This window comes from Gracilinanus agilis, chromosome 2 (assembly GCF_016433145.1).
Source record: "Gracilinanus agilis isolate LMUSP501 chromosome 2, AgileGrace, whole genome shotgun sequence".
Classification (NCBI taxonomy): Eukaryota; Metazoa; Chordata; class Mammalia; order Didelphimorphia; family Didelphidae; genus Gracilinanus; species Gracilinanus agilis.
In genome coordinates this window covers 194,972,739-194,995,405 of record NC_058131.1, presented here as the reverse complement: position 1 = coordinate 194,995,405, position 22,667 = coordinate 194,972,739, and the positions used below count along the sequence as shown (strand labels likewise).

General features: G+C 40.0%; 1 protein-coding gene across 3 annotated transcripts in view; it reads right to left on the bottom strand.

Annotated features, from left to right (window-relative positions):
* Positions 1 to 22,667, bottom strand: part of ERICH1 (glutamate rich 1) — a 160,676-nt gene that overhangs the window by 7,115 nt on the left and 130,894 nt on the right. Inside the window, exon 6 of one of the 3 annotated variants that reach the window (XM_044663604.1) lies at positions 20,013 to 20,131. The exons of the other annotated variants lie outside the window; for them this stretch is intronic. Within the exon in view, the coding sequence (XP_044519539.1) occupies positions 20,028 to 20,131 (104 nt within the window). The 3' untranslated portion in view covers positions 20,013 to 20,027. Of the gene's footprint in view, positions 1 to 20,012; positions 20,132 to 22,667 lie in introns of those variants that run through there. 3 annotated transcript variants of the gene reach the window in all.

Genomic DNA, 22,667 nt, shown 5'->3' with positions numbered 1-22,667 from the left:
CTTCCTTCCTTCCTTCCTTCCTTCCTTCCTTCCTTCCTTCCTTCCTTCCTTCCTTCCTTCCTTCCTTCCTTCCTTCCTTCCTTCCTTCCTTCTTTTCTTCCAATGGAAATACAGGAATGACTTTATTGACAATCTACATGGTTTTGTTGTGAGGAATAGGTCAGTGAAATATGTGACAGAATTTTGTAAAGTATTATACAAGTGTAAAAGATCACATCATTCTTCTTTAAAAAAAAAAAAACAAACCCCAAACCAAACGACCCTTACCCTCGGTCTCAGGATTGATATAGAGCTTGAGTTCCAAGGCAGAAGAGTGGCAAGGACTAGACAATTGGGGTTAAGTGACTTGCCCAGGGTCACCCAGCAACCAAGTGTGGGAGACCAAGTTTGAACCCAGAACCTCCCTTCTCTCGTCTCTGGCTCTCTCCCCACTGAGCCAGCTAGCTGCCCCCATATCATCATTATTAAGATGACCTCAGGAACAATCTTAATTCCAAAAAAGAAGAAGCATCTCTTCCTTCCCTCCGGGGACAGGCTAGTGACAAGGGTTGCTCCTCCTTTGATCCTTACGATCATATACGTCTGGGGGCAGCCAGGTAGCACAGTGGACAGAGCGCCAGGCTTGGAGATGGGAGGTCCTGAGTTCAGATTCGACCTTAAACACTTCCTAGCCATGTGACCTTGGGCAAGTCACTTATCCCCCATTGCCTAGTCCTTCTACCTCTTCTATCTTGGAACCAATACTTAATATTGATTTTAAGATAAAAGGTAAGGATTAAAAAAAAAAAAAAGATCTTAGGTCTAGAAAGACTAGGGCCTCAGGGATCAGCTTCTTCACCCTCCTTATTTTTTTTAAACCCTTACCTTCCTTCCAGCTTAGAATCAAGACTGTGTATTGGTTCTAAGGTAGAAGAGAGAGGTAAGGGCTAGGCAATGAGGGTTAAATGACTTGCCCAGGGTCAGAAAGCTAGGAAGAGTCTGAGTCCAGATTAGAACTCAGGACCTCCCATCTCTGGGCCTGGCTCTCAATCCACTGAGCCACCCAGCATGGCACCCCCACCCCCCACCCCTTATTTTACAGACAACATTCATAACATTTATATAGTGCCTTAAGGTTTGCAGAGAGCTTTTCAGATATCATCTCATGGGATCCTTCCAACAGCCCCCAGTGGTCAGGGCCATTATTATCCCCATTTTATAAAGAGTGAGTAAGTGACTTACATGGGGTTATACAGTGAGGCTCTGAGGCAAGATATGGACTTAGGTCTTCTTGAATCCACATCTAGAAATCTGTCCACTAGACCACCTGACTGCCTCTAAAATTAGAAAACTAAGGCCTAGGGAAATGACTTGCCCAAGGTAAGAGAGTTTTGAAGCATTGGAGAAAGGATTTGAACTCAGGTCTTTGAACTCCAGATATAGTACACTCCCTACTTATACCATATTGCTTTGCTATGGGCATGCATAAGAAAATATCTTTAATATAAAATAAAGAGGAAAAAAATTCATTAAAAAAAAGACCAAAAATATTTCAGAGCTTCAGAGCTAAAGCATTAAAACTAGGAGATCACATAATCCATTACTTTCATTTTGCAAGTGAGAAAATTAAAGCCCAGTAAAGGGAACTGTATATTATAAAATAAACATCTACAGCTGGAGAATCATATGGATTGCCCAGTCCAACTTTCTCATTTACAGATGAAGAAACTGAGACCGAGAAGGGAAATGACTTATCCATGCCCACACAGCTAGTAAATAGCAGATCTAGGATTTAGCCTAGGTCCTCTCACTTAAAATCCGGTGTCCTGCTCACTGTACCACATCTCACTCTTCCAATTTCATTGACTCAGGACAAATCAACAATAAGATTCAGCTTCACCCTATTTGCTGCTGGAACTTTTTCTGTGTTTTTCGGTCAAAGTAGCTGTCTTGAATCCAAGGTCACTGGTTTGGATAATTGCCCATTTCTTAGCACTATCACGAAGGTCCAGGGTGACCGCTAATGGCAAACAGCACAGCACATCTCAGCGGCTGCACTGGCATTCTTGGGAATCAGAGGGGTGGGGTGGGGGGATGGGAGGGAGACACCACTGGCTGGTAGTGCCTGTGGTCCAGGACTGATATTAATGAGGATCTGAAGGGAATATGCAGAATCTTGTTTCTGGCACATTTTGGTAGATGATTTTGAGTATCCTAGAAACCAGAGTCCTGAAATCCAGCAGAGAAAAATCAAATGCTTCTCTATTTTGGAGCAATAAGAGAAAATTGGAAGATTACCCAGCCCTTCCACCTTTTAACAATATCTATTCCATTTTCTTTTTAATTTTTCATTCTCTTTTTAAGTTTTAAAGCAATTTTGCACAAAATACTATTGTCATCTTAATTCTGTTGTCATCTTTTAAGTAAGGCTTTAATGCCAGAAGAAGCCTAAGAGATCACTGCGTTTATATGGACCTTTTATTTTTTATTTTATTTTTAAACATTTTTATATATTTCCATGTTTCCATGATTCATTTTCTTTTCCTCTTCTCTTCCCTCCCCCCTCCCAGAGCCGACAAGCAATTCCACTGGGTTGTATAAATGTTATCACTTGATGCCTAGTTCCATATTATTCATTTTTGCTATAGAGCAAGCTTTTAAAGCCTAAATCCCAAATAATATATCCAACGATACATGTGATAAGTGATGTCATATGTTCTTCTTTTGCATTTCTACTCCCATAGTTCTTTCTCTCAATGTGGTCAGCATTCTTTCCCATAAGTATATGGACCTTTAACAACAACAACAAAACCTGTACTCTGTCCTAGTAACAACTCTAAGATAGAAAAAGACAAGTTAGGCAGATGGGATTTAAGAGGACTTGCCCAGGGTCACACAGCTAGGAAGTGTCTAAGACCAGATTTGATCCCAGATCCATCCTGACTCCAGTCCCGACACTTACCCACTGTGCCACCTAGCTGCCTCACGTTTATGTAGGACTTTAAGGTTTGCAAAACACTTTACAATGCTATCGTATTAGATCCTCATGACAACCCTGGGAGGTAGGTGCTGTTATCCTCATTTTAGAGATGAGAAAATTGAGTTAGACAGAGGTTACGTAACATGTGCGAGGGCACACAGTTCGTTAACGTTTGGGGCCAAATTTGAACTCAGGTCTTCCTAACTCCAGGTTCAACACTCTTATCAACTGGGCCACTTAGTGGGTATAGAAAAAAGAGACTCAGAAAGTGGAGGGACTGACTTAAGCTTAATGAATTAAAAGCTGAGTTGAGATAGAACCAGATCTCCTGACACTAAGCCTATTTCTTTCTCTTACATAGCATTATAATCTCATTCAAGAAGGCCTTCCTTACTAATTCCAACTAGTTCTCATCACTCAAACCATAACAATAACTTCCACTCTCTCTTCTTTCTCATACATAGACACGTCTGTGTTCTCTGTGTGACTCTGCATATGACCTCATTATATATGTATGTACAATATTAATAATTATAAAATTCATCAGAATATCAAAAAATAATAGCGTAAAACTTTTGGAATAATGTAAAGCACTTTAAGACTTGCCCCAAACACTTTATATGTTGTTGTTGTTGTTGTTCATTTTTCTTTTCTTTTCTTTTTTAAACCCTTTACTTCTGTGTATTGGCTCCTAGGTAGAGAAGTGGTAAGGGGGAGCAATGGGGGTCAAGTGACTTGCCCAGGGTCACACAGCTGGGAAGTGTCTGAGGCCGGATTTCAACCTAGGACCTCCCGTCTCTAGGCCTGACTCTCAATCCACTGAGCTACCCAGCTGCTCCTGTTGTTCATTTTTCAGCCATGCCTGACTCTTCATTATCCCATTTGGGGTTTTCTTGGCAAAAATTCTGGAATGATTTGCCATTTCTTTCTTCATCTCATTTACAGATGAAGAAAATGAGGAAAATAGGGTTAAATGACTTGTCTAGTCATACAGCTAGTAACGAGTGTCTGAGGCCACATTTGAACTCGGGAAGTAGAGTCTTCATCACTCTGGGTACTTTCTCCACTGAGCCACCTCACTGCCCAAACACTTTCTAAGTACACTTCCATTAGAGCAGGGGTTGGAAATGTATAGCTCTTTCTGCAGGACCCATAAAGTCAATTTTTTTTCAAGCACTGTTACAGGAGCGCACTGTGAGCACTGTACGGCTCTCACAAAATTACATTTTAAAAAATGTGGCGTTTATGGCTCTCACGGCCAAAAAGGTTGCCGACCCCTGCATTAGAGCCTTAAAACAATCCAGAGAGACAAGTACACCAGTTATCATTATTCCCATTTTATAGGGGAGGAATTGAGTCTCAACCAAAGTTAAACATCTTGTCCATGGTCACACAGTGTAAAAGGAGAGATTTCTATCCAGGTCCTTGTGATTCTTCTTCTCATGCTCCATGATATAATAACATGCTTTGTAGCAATTACTTTGTTTAATAATTCTGTACCTTTTGGTTGCTTTCTTTCTCAACCTGGACCTAAATATTCAGAATATCCAGTTTCATGATTCCTCTTTGAAAGAGGTGAAGGCAAATTCCTGAATACTGCAGGGCTGTGCTATTGGGAGCATTCTGGTGTTGGTTCGCTGAAAATATGATTAAGAACTTGGGGCTGGTTTTGTGTCTTGGGTGAGGTGAACATTGTTTCTAGTTAACAACCCAATACAGAAAGGCCTTTGAGACTTAAAAACTCTTAGAAAGATATGTGTACTAATTTATTCAAGAACTTTGACCTAATTGACTATGGAGTGGTGTAGAGCACTGTGGTAGGCACTAAGGGCAATAGAGAGAAAATTTATTTAAGACCTAGTGTTTGCCCTCATGGAGTTTAGAAGGAAATAAAATGTGGAGCAATGGAAAGAATGAGGGATTTGGAGTCACATAACCCAAATTCCTATCCCATCTGCTCCATTTCTCTTTTCTGGACACTAGTTTCCTCATCTATAAAATGAGGAGATCTTCCAAGGTCTGTTTAAGCTCTAAGTCTCTAGTATGTTTCCAGACTCACTAATCTTCTGGCATGTTTGTAAGAAAGACAGAGACATGAGTTAGACAACAATAGAGTAGATTCTCTCCTCTCCAATCCATCCTTAACACAACTGCTTGAGTGAGAGTCCTAAAGCTCGGCTCTGACTATATCACTCTATCTTCTCCAGGAGCATCAGTCCATCCCTAGGACCAAATGGAAACTCCTCTGTGGGGCATTTAAATTCTTTCACAATCTCCTTTTTTTATTTCAGTATGGTCAAAATGGCTTTCTTTCTTTTCCTCACAACATTTTATCTTGTCTCCATCCTTTTGCCTTGGTTGGTTCCCTTTACCTGGAATGTACTTCCTATCTCTGCCTCTTAGAATCACTGGTTTTCTTCAAAGCTCAGCTCAAGGATCATCTCCTACCTGAGGCTTCTCCTGATGCCCAAGGCTGCTAATGCCTCCCCTATTTTGAAATTCCTTTAGTAGCACCCACTCTAGGTTGACTCTTCCAACTCCCACTTCCCTGGACAGGCTGGATATCCAGAAGGGTTGATTACTTCTCCCCTCAGTGTTCTAGGGTTAGTTATGTTCATTGGACTTGTGACTGTGATATACTCATATACTAGTATTTATTATGTGTATGTTTTTTGTATTCTTACCTGTGCATGTGGATATCAATTAGATGCTAAGCATCTTGAAGGCAGGAGCTGTTTAATTTTTTGTCTTTGTAGCTTCAGTGTCCAGTATAGTGCTTGGCATGTGTTTTTATTCAGACTTTCAGGTATGTCTGACTCTTTGTGATCCTGTACAAAGTTTTCCTGGAAAAAATAGTGGAGAGAGGCCAGCTAGGTGACTTATAGAGAGCCAAGTGGAAACAGGAAGTCCTGGGTTCAAATCTGGATGTAAAAAATTCCTAGCCATGTGACCCTTGGCAAGTCACTTGATTCCAATTATTTAGCCCTTACTGCTCTGATAGTTAGAAGTGATAGTTAGTATTAAGTAAGGATTAAAAAAAAAGTATTGAAGTGTTTTTTTTTTCCATTTCCTTCTTGAATAGATTAAGTCAAAACGGAGGTTAAGTGACTTATCCACAGCTAGCATCTTTGGCATGAGGGCTTGCTCAGCCCTTTTCAGGACTGCTTATTCATCTTTCATGTCTATTTGGCACTTGACTCTCACCTGTGGCTCCAAGAAGTTGTAGCATGCACAATGGCCACACCCCAGGAACATTTCTTGGTGGATGGGTTAAGCCAGTTTGAGGGTAACTGGTAGCCACAGATCCATTGGTGAGATGGGAGGTGTCCCCCTCAAGCATGTGAAGACTTCCTCCAGGGGAATGGGCAAATAAGAACATTTTGTGCCATGGAGGCAGGCAAAGTAGGTATTATGGAGAGCTTAGAGCTTGGTCAGACATTAAGGAAGCCAAGGTCACCCATTACATCCTAAACCATCATCAGCCATTTTGACTTTTGTCTTGCCATTGAACTTCAATGACTGGAAGAGAGAGTGAGGTGGGTTATTTTGTGTAACTCTGTTTCATCCAATTCATGCACAAGTTAAGATATAAGCCTCTGGTGCCATCCATTGGTCCTCTTTGAAAACAAAGGGCAAACAACAACAACATGTGCATATATTGATCAATTAGACCAAGACCTCTAGTAGTAAGAATGTAGACAACATCTTGACATAGTAGATCCTCTTATTCTTTCTGAATTTCTTCCTCCATCTCCATGCTGCTTACCACCTTTGGGTCTCTGGGGAAACAATCACCTCCCTGAACTTCAATTTCTTCATCTTTAAAATTGTTCAGTCATTTTTCAGTCATGTCTGCTTCTTTGTGACCCCATTTGGGATTTTCTCAGCAAAGATACTGGAGTGGTTTGCCATTTCCTTTTCCAGCTCATTTTAGAGATGAGGTGACTGAAGAGTTAAGTGACTTTCTCTGGATCACATAGGTAGCAAGTGTCTGAGTCTAGATTTGAACCCAGGAAGACTCTAGGCTCAGCATTCTATCCACTTTCTTTTTAGCTGCCTGTATATCTGTAAAATAGGTAGTTAATTTAGATAGGTGGACTCTGAAGTCATTCCTAGTTCTCTTATCCATGAATCTACAAATGATATAACAAATGTAAAGCCTTGTGGAAGCTTTAAATCACCATACAACTGCTGGCTATTTATCCATTTAAAGGAGGGGGTTATATAAGGTCCCTTCTATTTCTATCATCTTGCAATTTGAAATTCTTGTGTATCAATCTCCCTTCTTTAAAATGTCACATTATTCTAGGTTTATCTCTCCTTTTTTGGTCTCCTCTGTCCTTGCTTCTGTCTTTCTCTTAAATCTATTTTCTAAGTTCGACTGGTAGGGAGTTGGTTTTTTCCCCTTCTTTTGCTGGCACTATTAGCATTAGGAGCAGAGTGACTCTTCTAATTTCCACAGTCTAGCAGCAGGATTGCAAATAACATCATGACACAGCAGAGTCATAGGTCTTTGTGCTTATAAGTGGACTTATGTTTTTTTTCTGCTTTCATATTTACTTTTCTACTCTGTGAGGGAGAGAGCTATCATAAATCCCTTCAGTGCCTAGTCTACTGCCTGGCACATTCATTTAGATATAACCCATGGCTCAGGATCTTAAAGCTGAGCTCCTATTAACTGCATTTTATTTGGGAGTTTTCCTGAATTTTAAATCATTAATGGTTTAATCTCCACCCAGGGCTTTAGTCCCTGAGAACACTGAAATATGTTCCATGTTTCTGTCGGAGAGATGTGAAACTCCTTTCTTGCTTCCCTGTTTTTTCTAAAGCAGTAAGACTTATCAAAGAATTGGTTAATTAAAATATGCCTTTCTGGGTACAAGTTGATTAAGTAAATCAATCAAATCACCAGCCTTATTTAAATTGAAAATTTTTATTTAATTAATTGATTTAGGATATTTTTCCATTGTTACATGATTCATGTTCTTTCCCTCCCCTCCTTCCCACCATCGGCCTGTAGCCAATGAGTAATTCCATTGGGTTTTACATGTGTCATTGATCAAGACCTATTTTTATATTATTAATATTTGCATTAGAGTGATTGTTTAGAGTCTATGTCCCCAATCATGTCTCCATTGACCCACGTGATCAAGAAGTTGTTTTTCTTCTGTGTTTCTACTCCCACAGTTCTTTCTCTGGATGTGGATAGTGTTCTTTCTTATAAGTCCCTCAGAATTGTCCTGGATTCTTGCATTGCTACTAGTAGAGAAGTCCTTTATATTGGATTGTGCCACAGTGTATCCATCTCTGTGTATAATATTCTCCTGGTTCTGCTCCTTTCACTCTGCATCAATTCCTGGAGATCATTCCAGTTCACATGGAATTCCTCCAGTTCATTATTCCTTTTAGTACAATAGTATTCCATCACCAACAGATACCACAATTTGTTCAGCCATTCCTCAATCAAAGAGCATCACCTCATTTTCCAATTTTTTTGCCACTACAAAGAGCACAGCTATAAATATTTTTGTACAAGTCTTTTTCCTTATTATCTCTTTGAGGTATAACCCCAGCAGTGGTATGTCACCAGCCTTATTTAAAGGAAATGATAAAACACTATACTTTAGTACCTTAATCAGAGGATAATGAGTCTTACTCAAACAATCATAGGATTTAAATAAATGTGAAAAAATGCATAGGAAGTGTGTCTAGATAGGTTGAAGAACTTTGGCAATGCTCTGTGGGGTCTATATAAAATGAGAGAGCTAGTTCATAACCCAGGAGACCTGAGTAAGTAGAGAGGACAGAATGGTCTAGTTAACCCTCTGAAGAGGAATTGATTGAGAAGAAGAGCCAGAGGATCAGAACATGGACCTTGGCTTCAGTCTTAATCTTTCCCCTTTTCACCTCATTTTCCCAGAAGAGGACATTGTCAACATAGGAGGGCCAGAGGACTTCCTATTTTCCTATATCCATCCTAGAAGTGTCTTGGATCAGTTAATGAAGGTGTCTGCATTGGGAACCAAATACAAGATATATGCATATTCAAAATTCTACAGAGAGCCTAGCAAACCACCATTTATACACACACCGAAAAAACACACCCACTCACACACAATTTTAAACCCTAATCTTCCATCTTAGAATCAAGACTAGGTATTGTTTCTAAGGTAAAAAAGTGGTAAGGGCTAGGCAATGGGGGTGCCTTATGAAGGGCTGCACAACTAAGAAATGTCTGAGGCCATATTTGAACCTAGAAACTTGTATCTTTAAGCCTGGCTCTCAATCCACCGAACCACACATCGCTTCCCTCCCCCTCCCCCATTATAGCTCAAGGGAACAACTCCAGACAGCAGCAATAGGACTTCCAAGCATGATGAATTTGTCTTGTGATCTCTAAGCTAGAGTATACCTCCTCCTGGATTCTTAACATATTGATGGGAGTACATAAACCCAGTCTTTGATGATAGCAGTGCTATGAGTTTGGGTCACAGACTTTTGGGGGGATTTTAAATTCTAATTTTTCTTCTTAACAAATATCTTTTTCTAAAAGTTAATTAAGTCTAGAAGGCTAATTGATTGTCTACCATAGCCAGAAGCACGTCGATGGGGGCTTGAGACCTATAGTATCAGAGAAGACCAGCAGCCATCTAGAGTTACTCCTAGATCACTCCTGATCTAATAATGCTCCCTGATGAACAAGCGGTCATCCGAGGGGAACTTGACTCAGGGAAGGTGCAATCTGCCCTAGAGGTACAGAAGAGTCAGCAGCAGTGAGAGCTCCTTCCTCCCTGCAGAGCTCTTCTCCAAGCCCCGCACCGTACACTCCAGCTCACTGATATTGATATCAGTCAGTCAAGGAACCCTGATAAAGCCCTGCTACCTCTACCGGGCACGGTGCCACGGTGCTGAGCTCTGGAGGCCTAGAGAAAGGCAAAAGTCAGTCTTTATTTTCAAGTAGCTTATAGTCTAATGGGAGAGACAGCAGAAAAACGATCAGGCACAAAAGCACATACATGCAAACAGATACACGTGTGTATATGCATGACCACAAACATAGACACGCAAGTATATATACAAAGAACGTCACACACATATGCTCACAACCCGTGTATACATTGTTATGTTGATAATAACAGATAATTTGGAGAAGCAGATAATTATGCCAGCACCAGTAACCTTCAAGTCACTTCTCACAGACACTGACTGACAGGCTTCAGTGAGAAAGGAGGGGGTTAGAAACTCCTGGCTCTCAACCCCCCCCCCCCCCCCCAAGCAGTTGAGGTTTCAGTTGGTAATGGAGACAATCTGAGGTACTTCTAGCAAGGTCTGTTGAGGTTGAACTCTAATGATGTTCCCCTTTTCTTTAACTTATATTCCTCACAGGTCTGATAGAGGAATAAGGAGAAGCTAGTTATCTAAATGTTGAAGGACTGAGATAGATGATCTTCTTAAACCTGGCAGCTGACAGGATTCAAGCTAGATGACCAGACTTGAGCAGTGAGTATCCCCAAATAATTCCCAGGCACAGATATTGAAGGTAAAGCTTATATTAAGAAGGAAAGGGAAAACCTAGAGGGGGTAATCAGGGTTTGAATAAGGAAAGGGTAATCCTGATGTGTTAAGTTAGAGCTGCCCCTCCCCCCTCAGGAGGGAGTGGGAGCTATTTGATCAACTTTGTTCACAAGGCTTATATTATTTCTAGGCTCTATAATACTAAATAATTTGTTGTATTGATGTTGGTAAGGCCCAACCCTACCGATGACTTGTGCCACAATGGCCACTCCGGTGAACCCCCCCAAGTCAAGAGCAGTAAGCAGTGATCCGCTCACCTCAACCCCCCAGAAGCAACTGACTAAACCCTTCTCAACTTCCCCCTCACCCCAAAGTTCTCTGGGGGGGGTCCCCTGTATTTTGCAGGGATTCCATGCTGTAATCTCTACATAACAACATGTAAAGGTGCACACACATAAATATACACTAATGTGCACAGGCACTGTATACAGATTTATACATGTATCACTACATAGACAAATGTAAATAGACATACACATACAGAATACAGATGCACACACACATTTATAAACACATGCACACACAATACACATGTTTATAGAACACACACACAGACACACATGCAGGTACACACAGACACACGTGTATATACATAAAGACACTTGCATGATTGTGTGTGTATTGTGCATGTGTGTATATATTGCACACACACATGCAGACATATAATGAATGGGAGATAATCAACAGAAAGCAGTACTAGCAATAAGACAGATCAGGAAAGACTTTTGGCCGAGGCTTGAAGGAAACCATCAGGAAGAGATTCCTGGTGATGAGATCTATTGCAGAGAAGAACAGACTGTCTTGGGAAGGCAACAGTTACTTTCCTCATTGACGGGCTCAAGCGAAGGATGGATGACTATTGGTCAAACAGACTGTAATGAAGATTCCTTTTTAGATAGTGGACAAGATAGCCATTGAGGACCTTTCCAAATCTTAATTTTTCTCAGTTGAATTTGAAGCTAAGTAGCTCTATTGGCCACACAATCACTTTCTTATTTTTTAAAATAACCCTTACCTTCTTAGAATCAATATTGTGTATTTGTATTATTGTATAAAAGTTAGGCAATAGGGGTTTCCTGACTTACCCAGGGTCATACATCTAGGAAGGGCCTGAGGTCAGATTTGGACCCAGGATTTCCCATCTTTAGTCCCAACTCTCAGCCACCTAGCTGCCCCAGCAGGATCACTTTCTGTAAACCTACTGGCCACTGAACCCTCCAAGAGACTTGGAACTTTCAGCAGAAGCGTGCATCTCTCACTCCCCCCGCCCAAAGCTTCTCGTTCATTCATTCAGTATTGTCTGATTCTTTGTGACTCCATGGTCAATAGCATACCAGGTCCTTCTGTCCTCTCTCCGAAAGTCTGTCCTAGCTCATATTAATTGCTTCCATAAGGCTATGTATCTATCCTCTGCCATCCCCTTCTCCTAGTGCCTTCAGTCTTTCCCAGCATCAGGGCCTTTTCCAGGAAGTCCTCTCTTTTCATTATATGATGAAAGTATTCCAACTTCAGCTTCAGTACTTCACCTTCCCATGAATAGTCTGAATTATTTTCTTTAAGTATTCATTGATTGGATCTCCTTGCTGTCTAAGAGATTCCCCAAAGTGTTTTCCAGTCCCACCACTCAGAAAATGTTGATTCTGCTCATTTTTCCTTATAGTTCATCTCTCATAGCCCTTCAGGACTTCTTAAAAAACCAAAGCTTTGACTACAGACTCTTGTCAGCAAGGTGATGTCTCTGCTTTTTAGTCATAGCTTTCCTTGCAGGGTGCGAGTATCTTAATTTCATGGTTGCAGTCACCCTTCTGCTGTGATTTTTGAGCCCAAGAATATAAAATCTGACCCTCTTTCCATTTCTTCTGCTCCTATTTGCCAGGAAGTGATGGAACCAGTTGCCCTGATCTTAGTTTTCTTTTCTTTTCTTTTTAATGTTAAGCTTCAATCCAGTTCTCACACTCTCCTCTTCCCACTCTTGTCAAGAGGCTTCTCACTTCTTCACTATCTGCCATCAAAGTGGTATTGTCTGCCTACCTGAGATTGTTGTTATTTCTCCAGCAAGGAGCAACTTAAATTCCAGCTTTTTGATCCCCAAACGCCACCACTGGCCAAATGGAGGGGCTCCTTCTTGCTCCCAGATGATTCTTCTATAACCACATTCCTCTCAGTCACTTGCAGCCTGGCAAAGAACAGATATACACATGTGCAACAAGTCACAGTTTCCGCTCAATTGAAACCTTTGTGGATTATCTGGCTTCATTTCTAAACCCAAGAACTGATTGGTGATTGACCTGGAGTTTCTGGGTATTAGCATCTCCTTATGCTGGTCAGCCACCCTCTCATTTATAGCTTCCTTGACAAGGCATCGCTGTCACCTAGATTATGGTGTCAAACTAAAACAGAAGTGGGGCACTCTAAACAAGTGCCACATAGCAAATTTTAAAGTGCAATGTTATCTATGTTTTATTACACTTTTATTTATTTTATTATGACATAGCAGATTGAGTATTTGACCTGAAGTAGGAAAGACCCAAGTTCAAATCTAACCTTTGATACTTATTAGCTGTGTGACCCTGAGCAAATAATTTAACCTCTGCCTGCTTCAGTTTCCTCATCTGTAAAGTGGAGATAACAATAACATCTACCTCCGACATTTAAGTACCAAGGGAAATAATAGTTGTAAAGCTCTTAGCACAGTGCCTGGTACATGGCAAGCACTATGTAAATGTTAGTTGTTATTAAATATTTCCCAATTACACTTTAATTTGGTTTGGGCTGCTTTCAGGGGTGTTATGGCAGACCACATATTTGCCATACCTGAGAGACCATCATGCTCAGACTTCATTCTGAGGATATTATTCTGAGCTAAAGATTCCCAGAAGCTTTCCAAATTTAGAGCACTGAATGGAGGAGGCTGACCAACTTGACAATGCTAGAGAGAAGTTAACCTTTAAAAAAAATATTGTTTTCACATGACTTCAGATTTCTAAGATAGCTCTCTCCTTTACTCTACCTTTCCCTTGTTAATAAGCCATCCCTTGGAACAAAGATGAAAAAAGAGAAAAAAGTTCACCGTTTAGCATATCAGCTAGATCTGACTTTCTACACAATATTCCTCCCTCTTGGCCCTCCCTTCTGAAGAGGAAGAGATGAGAGGGGTTCACTTTCTCAGCCCTTCTCCAGGGGGAAGCTTGGTCATTGCAATTTCGTTCTCTTTAGCTTGTTTTCTTGTTGGTATTTTTTCCCTTTGCCATCTTTGTAGTCTTTGTGTAGATTGTTGGCTTAGTTCTACTTATTTCCCACTGTAACAGTTCAAGTAAACCTTCCTGTGCTTTTCTGAATTATTAATTTTTGTTATTTCATATATATCATTTATGTTCATGAATGCGGTTTGTTCAATCATTGCCCAGCCATAGACGTTCACACTGTTTTCAGTTCTTTGATACTAGAGAAAGTCTTTCCATGAATATTTTTGTGTGTTTGAGACCTTTCATTCTAACTTTGACTTATTTGGGGTATATTCTCTGTGGTGGAAGAGGTGTGAATTGGTCAAACCATTTTCAAAAGCAATTTAATGGGGCAGATAGCTGGCTCGGTGGGTTGAGAGCCTGGAGAGGGGGGAGGTCCTGGGTTCAAATATGGCCTTGGGCATTTCCTAACTGTTTGGACCTGAGCAAGTCACTTAACTCCCACTGCCTAACCCTAACCACTCTTCTGCCTTAGAACTAAGATGGAAGGGAAGGGTTATAAAATAAAAAATTAGAATATGAACAAAAAGTGATTCAAACATCTGTAGTCATAATTATGAATTGCTTTTGAGGTTTCCCAGCTCCGTTACTTTCATTTTATTTTGCTTGTCATCCCACAGCCCTTCCAAGATTGATGAGTGCCATCTTTGTCAATTTGCAGAGTGTAAGGTAAAACATCAGAGAGGTTGTGATGTGTCTTTCTTTTGTTATTAGCAATTTGAAGCAATCTTTCAAATGGCTGTTAATGGCCTGCAGTTCTTCTTTGCAGAAATGTAAGAGATAGCAAGGATATTGGTAAAGGCACTGAATTTTGAGTTCATCTCACCTCAGTCATTTACTAGTTATGTGACCCTGGTTAAATTATTTAACTTCTCTGTTTTCAGGTTTCTCATATATAAAACTAGGGAGCTGAACCACTAGAAGGGACCTCTAAGTCCCTTCTAGTTCTAATTCTATGAGCCTATGAGTCTATGAACTGTTCATATACTTGGATTACAGTTTCCTTTAGGGCAGGGGTTGGCAACATATGGCTCTTTCTGCAAGAGCCATAAAGTCAAATTTTTTTAGGCTCTGTTACAGGAGCGCGCACTGTGAGCACTGTACGGCTCTCTCATTTTAAAAAATGTGGCGTTTATGGCTCTCACAGCCAAAAAGGTTGCCAACCCCTGCTTTAGGGGATACCCATTAACTCCTTGTTCAGAGAGCTGAGACCTGAGTACTTGTCAACCCATTAAAATTTTTTTCCTGGACCTTTCCAAGGGCTACTTCTGTTACTGTAACTCCTAAATCTTCATCATCTTCATCATCTCTATCTCCGTCTCAACAATGGAGGCTTATATTTTCCCAGGGAACCTTGAAGCTATTTAACTCGATTGTTTGTTCAGTTCAGATCTTTGTTTGGTCCAAGGCTCTTCTTATTCCTTACTCATCCCCAAGTATGATGCAATACAATGATATTGCTCTTTTTGCTGTTTCTCATATAAGACATTCCATCCCCCAACTTCCAGGCGTTTTCACTGGTGGTCCCCCATTCCTGGAATTCTCTCCCTCCTCATCTCTGCCTCTTGGCTTCCCTGGTTTCTTTCAAATCCAGCAAAAACCTCACTTTCTAAGGGAAGCCTTTTGTGACCCCTCTCAACACCAGTGTCTATGCCTTGTTGATTATCGTCTCTAATTTTTCCTGTCTCTATCTTGTTTGTATTTAGTTGTCTTCTCATTCTGTTCCCCATTAAACAGTGAGCACCTTGAGAGTAAGGGCTGTTTTTTCCCTTTCTTTTTATCCTCAAGAGCTTAGCACAGTGGCTAGTGAACCCTGCACATAGTAGATACCTAAGAAATGCCTATCAACTGATTGGCTGTGTTTGCTCTCAGAACCATATACCCTCTTTTCTTTAAATCGGTAAAGTTTAGATGGGTAATTTTGCATTGTGCTGAGACCATAATCAGAACCAGAGACAGGACTCCCAGGAGACAGTCTAGTTCTTTGTTTAGTCTTCTTCATATTTTAGTATTTATTCATATAATGTTAGTATTATTTACTATTAGTATTAGTCATATAGCACTGTGGATATTCATTAGAGGAAAACTTTAAGAGTTAGATGTTCCTATAATTTGTCACTATTTTATTTGGGTATATAGTTTGGGGTTTGGGTTCTATAAGATTATTCACTAACAAAAATGAATAATATGGAAATGTTTTGTGTGATAATACACATATAACCCAGATTGAATTGCTCGTCAGCTCCAGGAGCAGAAGAGAAGAAGAGAGGGAGTCAATATAGAACATATGACTTCAGAAACCTTGTGTGAAAATTTATTAAATAAAATTTTTTAAATAAATAAAATGTAATCAGAAAGTGAGTAACAAAATAAATAAAAATATAAACAATAAAGAGTCAGATGTTCTTAGTCCATTGGGTTTGGGGAGTCATACGCAAATTATTCCCTCCATTCTTGTAGGTGACATTACTGGACCAGGTATTTATTCTTTAGTGAAAAAATGTGACATCTGTAATCTTGGTCTGTCCTCCAACTGAATAAGATCTGTAACTATCACCACACAGCGTTGCTTCACTTTCAAAGAAGAGACCTTACCTACTTACAGGATGAAAAGGCAGTACCACTGTACAGGCAGGGGTGTATCAGTTAATCTCGGTAAATCTCTCTGAAACACCTAGCCTATTACCTTTAGTATGAACATGGTCCTCCATTTTGCATTTCAAGCCCTTCTCAGCCCGTTCCTCTCCTGCCTCTCTCTCCAGATAGTTCATATTCCTTCCTCTCAGGTCCTCTCCTCTCCAGCCAGGCTAGACCTCTTGCAGTTCCTTAGAGGGAACAAACCATCTCTTCTTTTTTTTTTGGGGGGGGTGCTTTTTGCAGGCTGTCCTCCATGTTTGGGATGCTCGCCTTCTTCATCTCCACCCCTTGGATTCTCTGGGCTGATTGGAGGCTCAGTTCCAGTGCCAGTTCCTACAGGAATCTTCCCAATTCTAGCCCGGAGCACTCCTCTAGTCACTTCATATTCACTTGATACTAGTTTTCTCTTCACTTAATCTGTGTATAAATTGTTTCAGGCCAAATCGAGGCAAACTATTTGAGACCAAGGATTATTTTCAAGTTCAGTATCATATCCCTAAGGCCTAGCACGTTGCTTAGCAAATAGGTGCTTCAAAATGTTTGTTGAGTTGAATTGCCAGATTTGCTGTTTGTGATTGGTGGTATTAAACAGAGCAACAGAGCACAAAGCCATCTGTCTTGTCTAAGACCGGCATTAGTACCCTGTCACGAAGTGGTGACAAAAACCCAATTATGGATCAGGCGTCACATGACAAGAAAAAAATAATACGAACTTTGCTCAGAAACTCTGAGGAATAGGACTTTACAGAAAAAAACCCAAACACTAAAAACCCTTCTTCTCTGTCTTATTTTGATGTGCCTTCCTCTCCAGGCCATACCCCGACTCTCCACGGGCCTCTGTCTACCCTGCGTGCACAGGAGGAATCTCTTTACCTTTCCAGAGGATTCCACTCTGGGACTCTTGGGGTTTTTTTAACGTGCCCTCTGACCCGGAAGCCTCTCCCCCTGATTGGCTGGCTCCTCCCAGCCCTTCTTTCCTTTCTAAGGAGGAAGCCCAAGATAACTGTGGGAAAACCTGAGGGCTTTGTTTGAGCCTCCCTCCGACTGGCAGAGTCATTAGACCTGTTGCCTAGAGACTAGATATGTTTAATGCTTAACTCAGGACCTAGGCTGTGACAGCCCCAAATCCAATCCGTTCTGAAGATTCCTGTAAAGAGTTTTCTCGGGCTGGAACTCTCAAGCCACCCACGTGTCTTCTCTGGAAGCTGCCTCCGCGCCGGCCAATCAGTGACTCTTTCCTTGCTCCTTTGTTCGAATCCGCCAGGATGGCTGACTTACAGGCACTGGAGGAAATGGGCCACTACTTTTTTTAGTTCTCTCCTCCTCATGATGACTTGTTAAATTTCTTTCTAAAGTATTTCGGTACTGGGTTTTGTTTTCAGCCAATACAATCACATCTATGTTGTTCTACAGGTTCTCCACAGGACTTGTCTTGGGAAGATGCTGAAGATTGCCTCAAAAAAATAAGATACAGGACACCGTCCTTTCTCAAGCTGAATTGCCAAGCATTTAAATTCTATTGCAATGGGTGTAACTCTGATAGGTTGCCATATTGTTCCAATACCAAATACTATTACCTTAAGGGTGATTTTATGGGGAAATGATCATGCAGAGATCAGAAGTGATACAAAGATACTCTCCAAGTCTCTCTGAAGAAATTGGGTATTGATTGTGAGATACAGAAGACATTCCTGATGGTGTGCCCATAGCAAAGAAGGTTCTGTGCTCTTAGAGCAAAGCATCAATGCAGTAGTTGAAAAAAAAAAAGCAAAAAAAAACGTGATATGTACAGATTTAGAGACATCTCCATCATGAAGACTGTTTGTGCCCAACCCATTGGTTTGATCAGCCATAACTGGACACACTGTACATTAACCCAGACAAAGTGATGTTGTTTTGCTTCTCTTCTCTCAACAACAATCAACCAATCACCAAGTCTTTATCCTGCTTTTTCTTGAAGTGAAAATGAACATTGTCCCTCCCAAGACAGCCCATTCCACTTTTGGATGGCTAGAAATGTTAGGAAATTTTCTTTTACATGAAGTATAAATTTGCTTCTCTGAAACTTCAACCCATTATTCCAAGATATACTTCTGGGGCAAAGTAGAACAAGTTAAAACTTTTCCTCCTACAACAGTTCTTCAGATACTTAAAGAATACCAGTATTTGTTCTCTAGTTTTGTCTTCTCCTCGGTAAATATCCCCATTCTCTTTAAATGATAATTAGATGGAATGGTCTTTCATACTCATCATTTGGTTCATCCTTTTTTAGATATATTCCAGCTTGTTTATATCCTTCTTACAATATTTTTATGGGTGTTCTTTTGTTATATTGCTATCAGTTTTCACTATTTCTCTTTTCCAGGAAAAATGAGTCATCATCTATGTACATATTTCCTACAGTTCTTGAATGGAGTTACTGAAAAAATTCCTTGTAGGATATTCAGAGAGTCTGTAACACAAGGGTTACTCCTATTACTACTACAACAGCTACTAAAATATCATCATCAATAATCAATCAACATTTATTAAGTGCCAATTATGTTCCAGATGCTGTACTAAGCATTGACAGTATAAAAAGAGACAATCCTCATCTCCCAGGGGTTTGTAATTTAATGAAAGAGACTACACACAAACAAATACGTAGAAAACAATCCATATGCAGGACGAATAGGAAATAGTTAACAGAGGGAAGGCACTGGAATTAAGAACGGTTGGGGAAAGCTTCCAGAAAAAGATGGGATTTTAGTTGAGACTTTAAAGGAAGACTGGGAGACCAGTATTCAAATTGGGGGAGAGAGAGCATTCCAGGCTAGGGAGACATCCAGAGAATATACCCAGAGGCAACAGATGGAGTGTCTTGTTTGTGGAACAGCCAGGAGTCTGATGTCACTGGATTGAAGAATACATGTTGGGTGGTAAGTTTAAAGAACTGGAAAGGTAGATTATGAAGGACTTTGAATGTCAAACAAATAATTTTGTATTTTATACTTGAGGAAATAGGGAGCCACTGGAGTTTGTTGAGTAGGGGATAACATGATGAGACCCACACTTTAGGAAAATCACATTAGTGACTTAATGAGAGTGGCCTAGAGTGAGGAGAGAGTTGAGTCAGTCACATCCACCTGCAGGATATTGCAATAGTTTAGGCATGAGGTGATGAGAACCTGACTAGAGTTGTGGTAATGTCAGAGGGGAGAAGAAGCTATATTCTAGAGATGTTGCAAAGCCTTTGGGAACAGACTGGATATGAGGGGTGAGAGATGGTGAGGAATCCAGGATAATGAGGGTCTGGGACAAAGGTGTTCCCTTCTACGGTAACAGGGAAGGTAGGAGGAAGGGAGGGTTTAAGGGAAAAGATAATGAGTTCTGTTTTGGACATATTGAGTCTAAGATGGAGTAAGAGGTTTTTTATATACATATTTTTAGGGCAGCAATGAGTTAATTAGTTAAAAAGTTAAACATTATTTAAAGTAACATTGTGTGAAACAAAGAAAAGAGATAGCTATTCATAAAACACAGGTGGTTATACAAAAAGAATAGTTCACTTGTTAGAGAAAAATATGTACTCACCTACAGGAGATAGATAAGGGAGTATATAGCTGGTCTCACTAAACCAAAGAAATCTGTCCATTGGGCCAAGAAGGGAGGAGAATTTTTCCAGGATGCTGGAATCCTTCAACTTTAGTTGTGAGATAATTTTTTATTTTTGGTACTGATAATAGGAGAAAAAGAGACACAGAAGAATAATTGCTTCTGAAGCTGTTCTTGTAGTTCACTAAGAGTCATTTACAGCAAAATTGCTGATACAGAACAAGAAGGAATCAGCATGCCTTGAAGCAGGGCTATTCTAAGCAGGGGAAACCAGAAGAGAGGGGTGTTCCAAAAACCAAGAGAGAAGAGAAGAGAAGGTGATTAACAGTGTCAAAGACTGTAGAGAGGTCAAGGAGAATGTGGGTTGAGAAAAGTCATTAGATTTGACAACTAAGAGATCATTAGTAACTGGAGAGAACAGTGTCAATGAAATGATGAAGTTGGAAGCCAGATTATAAGGGGTTAAGAAGAGAGGGAGAAGATTGGCACTGATTATAGATGACATTTTCAAAGAATTTAGACACAAAAGTCAGAGGAGATTATTGAATGATAGCAGGGATGGAAGCAGGATAGGGAAGAGGGTCATATTTGTAGACAGTAGGGAATGAACTTATCAAGTGAGAGAGACAGATTGAAAATAAATGAAAGAATGGAGATGAAAGAGAGGGTAATCTATTAGAGGAGACAGGTTGGAATAGCATCACTTGAACAAGTAGGGGGTTAGCCTTGCTAAGGAGGAAGTATCTCCCTATTGCCTCCAGGATAAAATTATTTTTTATGTTATATTTTTATTAGTTTTATAAAAACTAAATTATTTGTTTGTCATTCAAAACCATTCATAACCTACCTTTCCAGTCTTCTTATACTTTATAACCTATCATGTATTCTTTGGTCCAATGACATTGGTATCCTAGTTATTCCACAAATAAGACATGCTCTAAGTGAGATAGGGATGAAGGAGGAGATAGTGAAAGAAGGCATATGAGTGACATGATATGATGAGGTAGAGGAAAGGAGAGAGAATTTAATTTTTTTCTGTAAAATATGAAGCATAGTTCCCAGCTGAGAGAGAAGTGGGAAGAGGACCTATGAGAGGTATTGAGAGCGTTGAAAAGATTTTACAAAGCCAGTGTGGAGTGCAGAATGATGATAAAGGAGCTATAGTTCTCATCTCAAAACAGCAGCTTATGGGGGCAGCTGGGTAGCTCAGTGGATTAAGAGCCAGGCCTAGAGATGGGAGGTCCTAGGTTCAAATCTAGCCTCAGACACTTCCCAGCTGTGTGACCCTGGGCAAGTCACTTGACCCCCATTGCCTATCCTTACCACTCTTCTGCCTTGGAGCCAATACTCAGTACTGATTCCAAGATGGAAGGTAAGAGTTAAAAACAAAAAAACAAAAACAAACAAACAAACAAACAAACAAAACAAACCAAAGAAAAAACCAGCTGCTTATGTTTGTCCAGGGTATCTTGCTTGTTTGTTTGCTCAATCTAGTCCTGGTCCAGAGAACTCTCTCCATTTAAGTTCCTTCGATATAATATTTACTTATTTGTATAAGGAAGCTGAATAAGGTGGCCTCTGGGGATTCTTCCAGCTCAGTGGTTAAAATACTTTAATTGAAATACTAAAATATAGTTGATATTTTAACTAATAACTTAAAGATTAAAGTAAGTTATTAATACTTCTAAACATAAATGAATCAATAATATAAAACTATTATAAATTGAGCAAAACTGATGAATATGAAATCAATAGATTTTAAGAAAAGCTAATGATCTTGTTAAATGAAAAATCCTTGATGAAATTTCTCTATTTTTTTCATAAATTGAATAAATAATTAAAGATAAGTTTGGTTCAACCCAAATGATCACTTGGATATATATTTTATTCCATTTTTTCTTATATTGTAAAATATAGTTGATTTATGGAAGACATTGAATATTTTATCAGAAGAGTATAGCAGGGAGCACACTAGGAATGACCATTTTAGCCTCAAGGAGATAATTTGGAAACTTTGGGGGGCTGCTTCCAAGCATATGTCACTCTGCTGAGGGCTTATTTACACTGTGAGATGATGAATCTTATTGGCTAAGGAACTAGAAAAACTGAAGACTCAGTGAATATACAAAAGTGAGTGGCCAATCCCCTCACCCTTTCTTCTTTTCTGTTTATAAAATGTTCAGAACTATTACGAACTCTGTCCTAAAAGACAGGTTGGGTTGGTACATTCCTCAATCCTGGCATCCATGTGGCTGTGAACACATGGTATTAAAAAAAATGTTCAGGTTTAGATAAATTTGAGAATGGGTTTGGGATGCTTCTTTTGAGTTTGTCCTTTCTTGATCTTAGGTAAATGAGTATCCAAAAGTAGATGTGCCCAGGCTTGAAATGGGCTTTTTAAGTTCAAGAGGAAGTAAAAATGAAGGACCATTGAACACGGTGAGATAAGTTAGTAGTTGGCTCAATTTAGAAGAGGGAGTTGGATCTTCTGAAGAAGATGTAGTTGCTTAGGCTCAAAAAAATAGTAATGTGTGTTATAAAAAGTAAGGTAATCTGAATGGGTCTAGGAGGTAATTTGGGTGTGAGGAAGGATAATGGGGGCATAGGTGGTTATAAGATGATTGGAGGAGGAATGAAGGTACAGGAAGGTATATAGG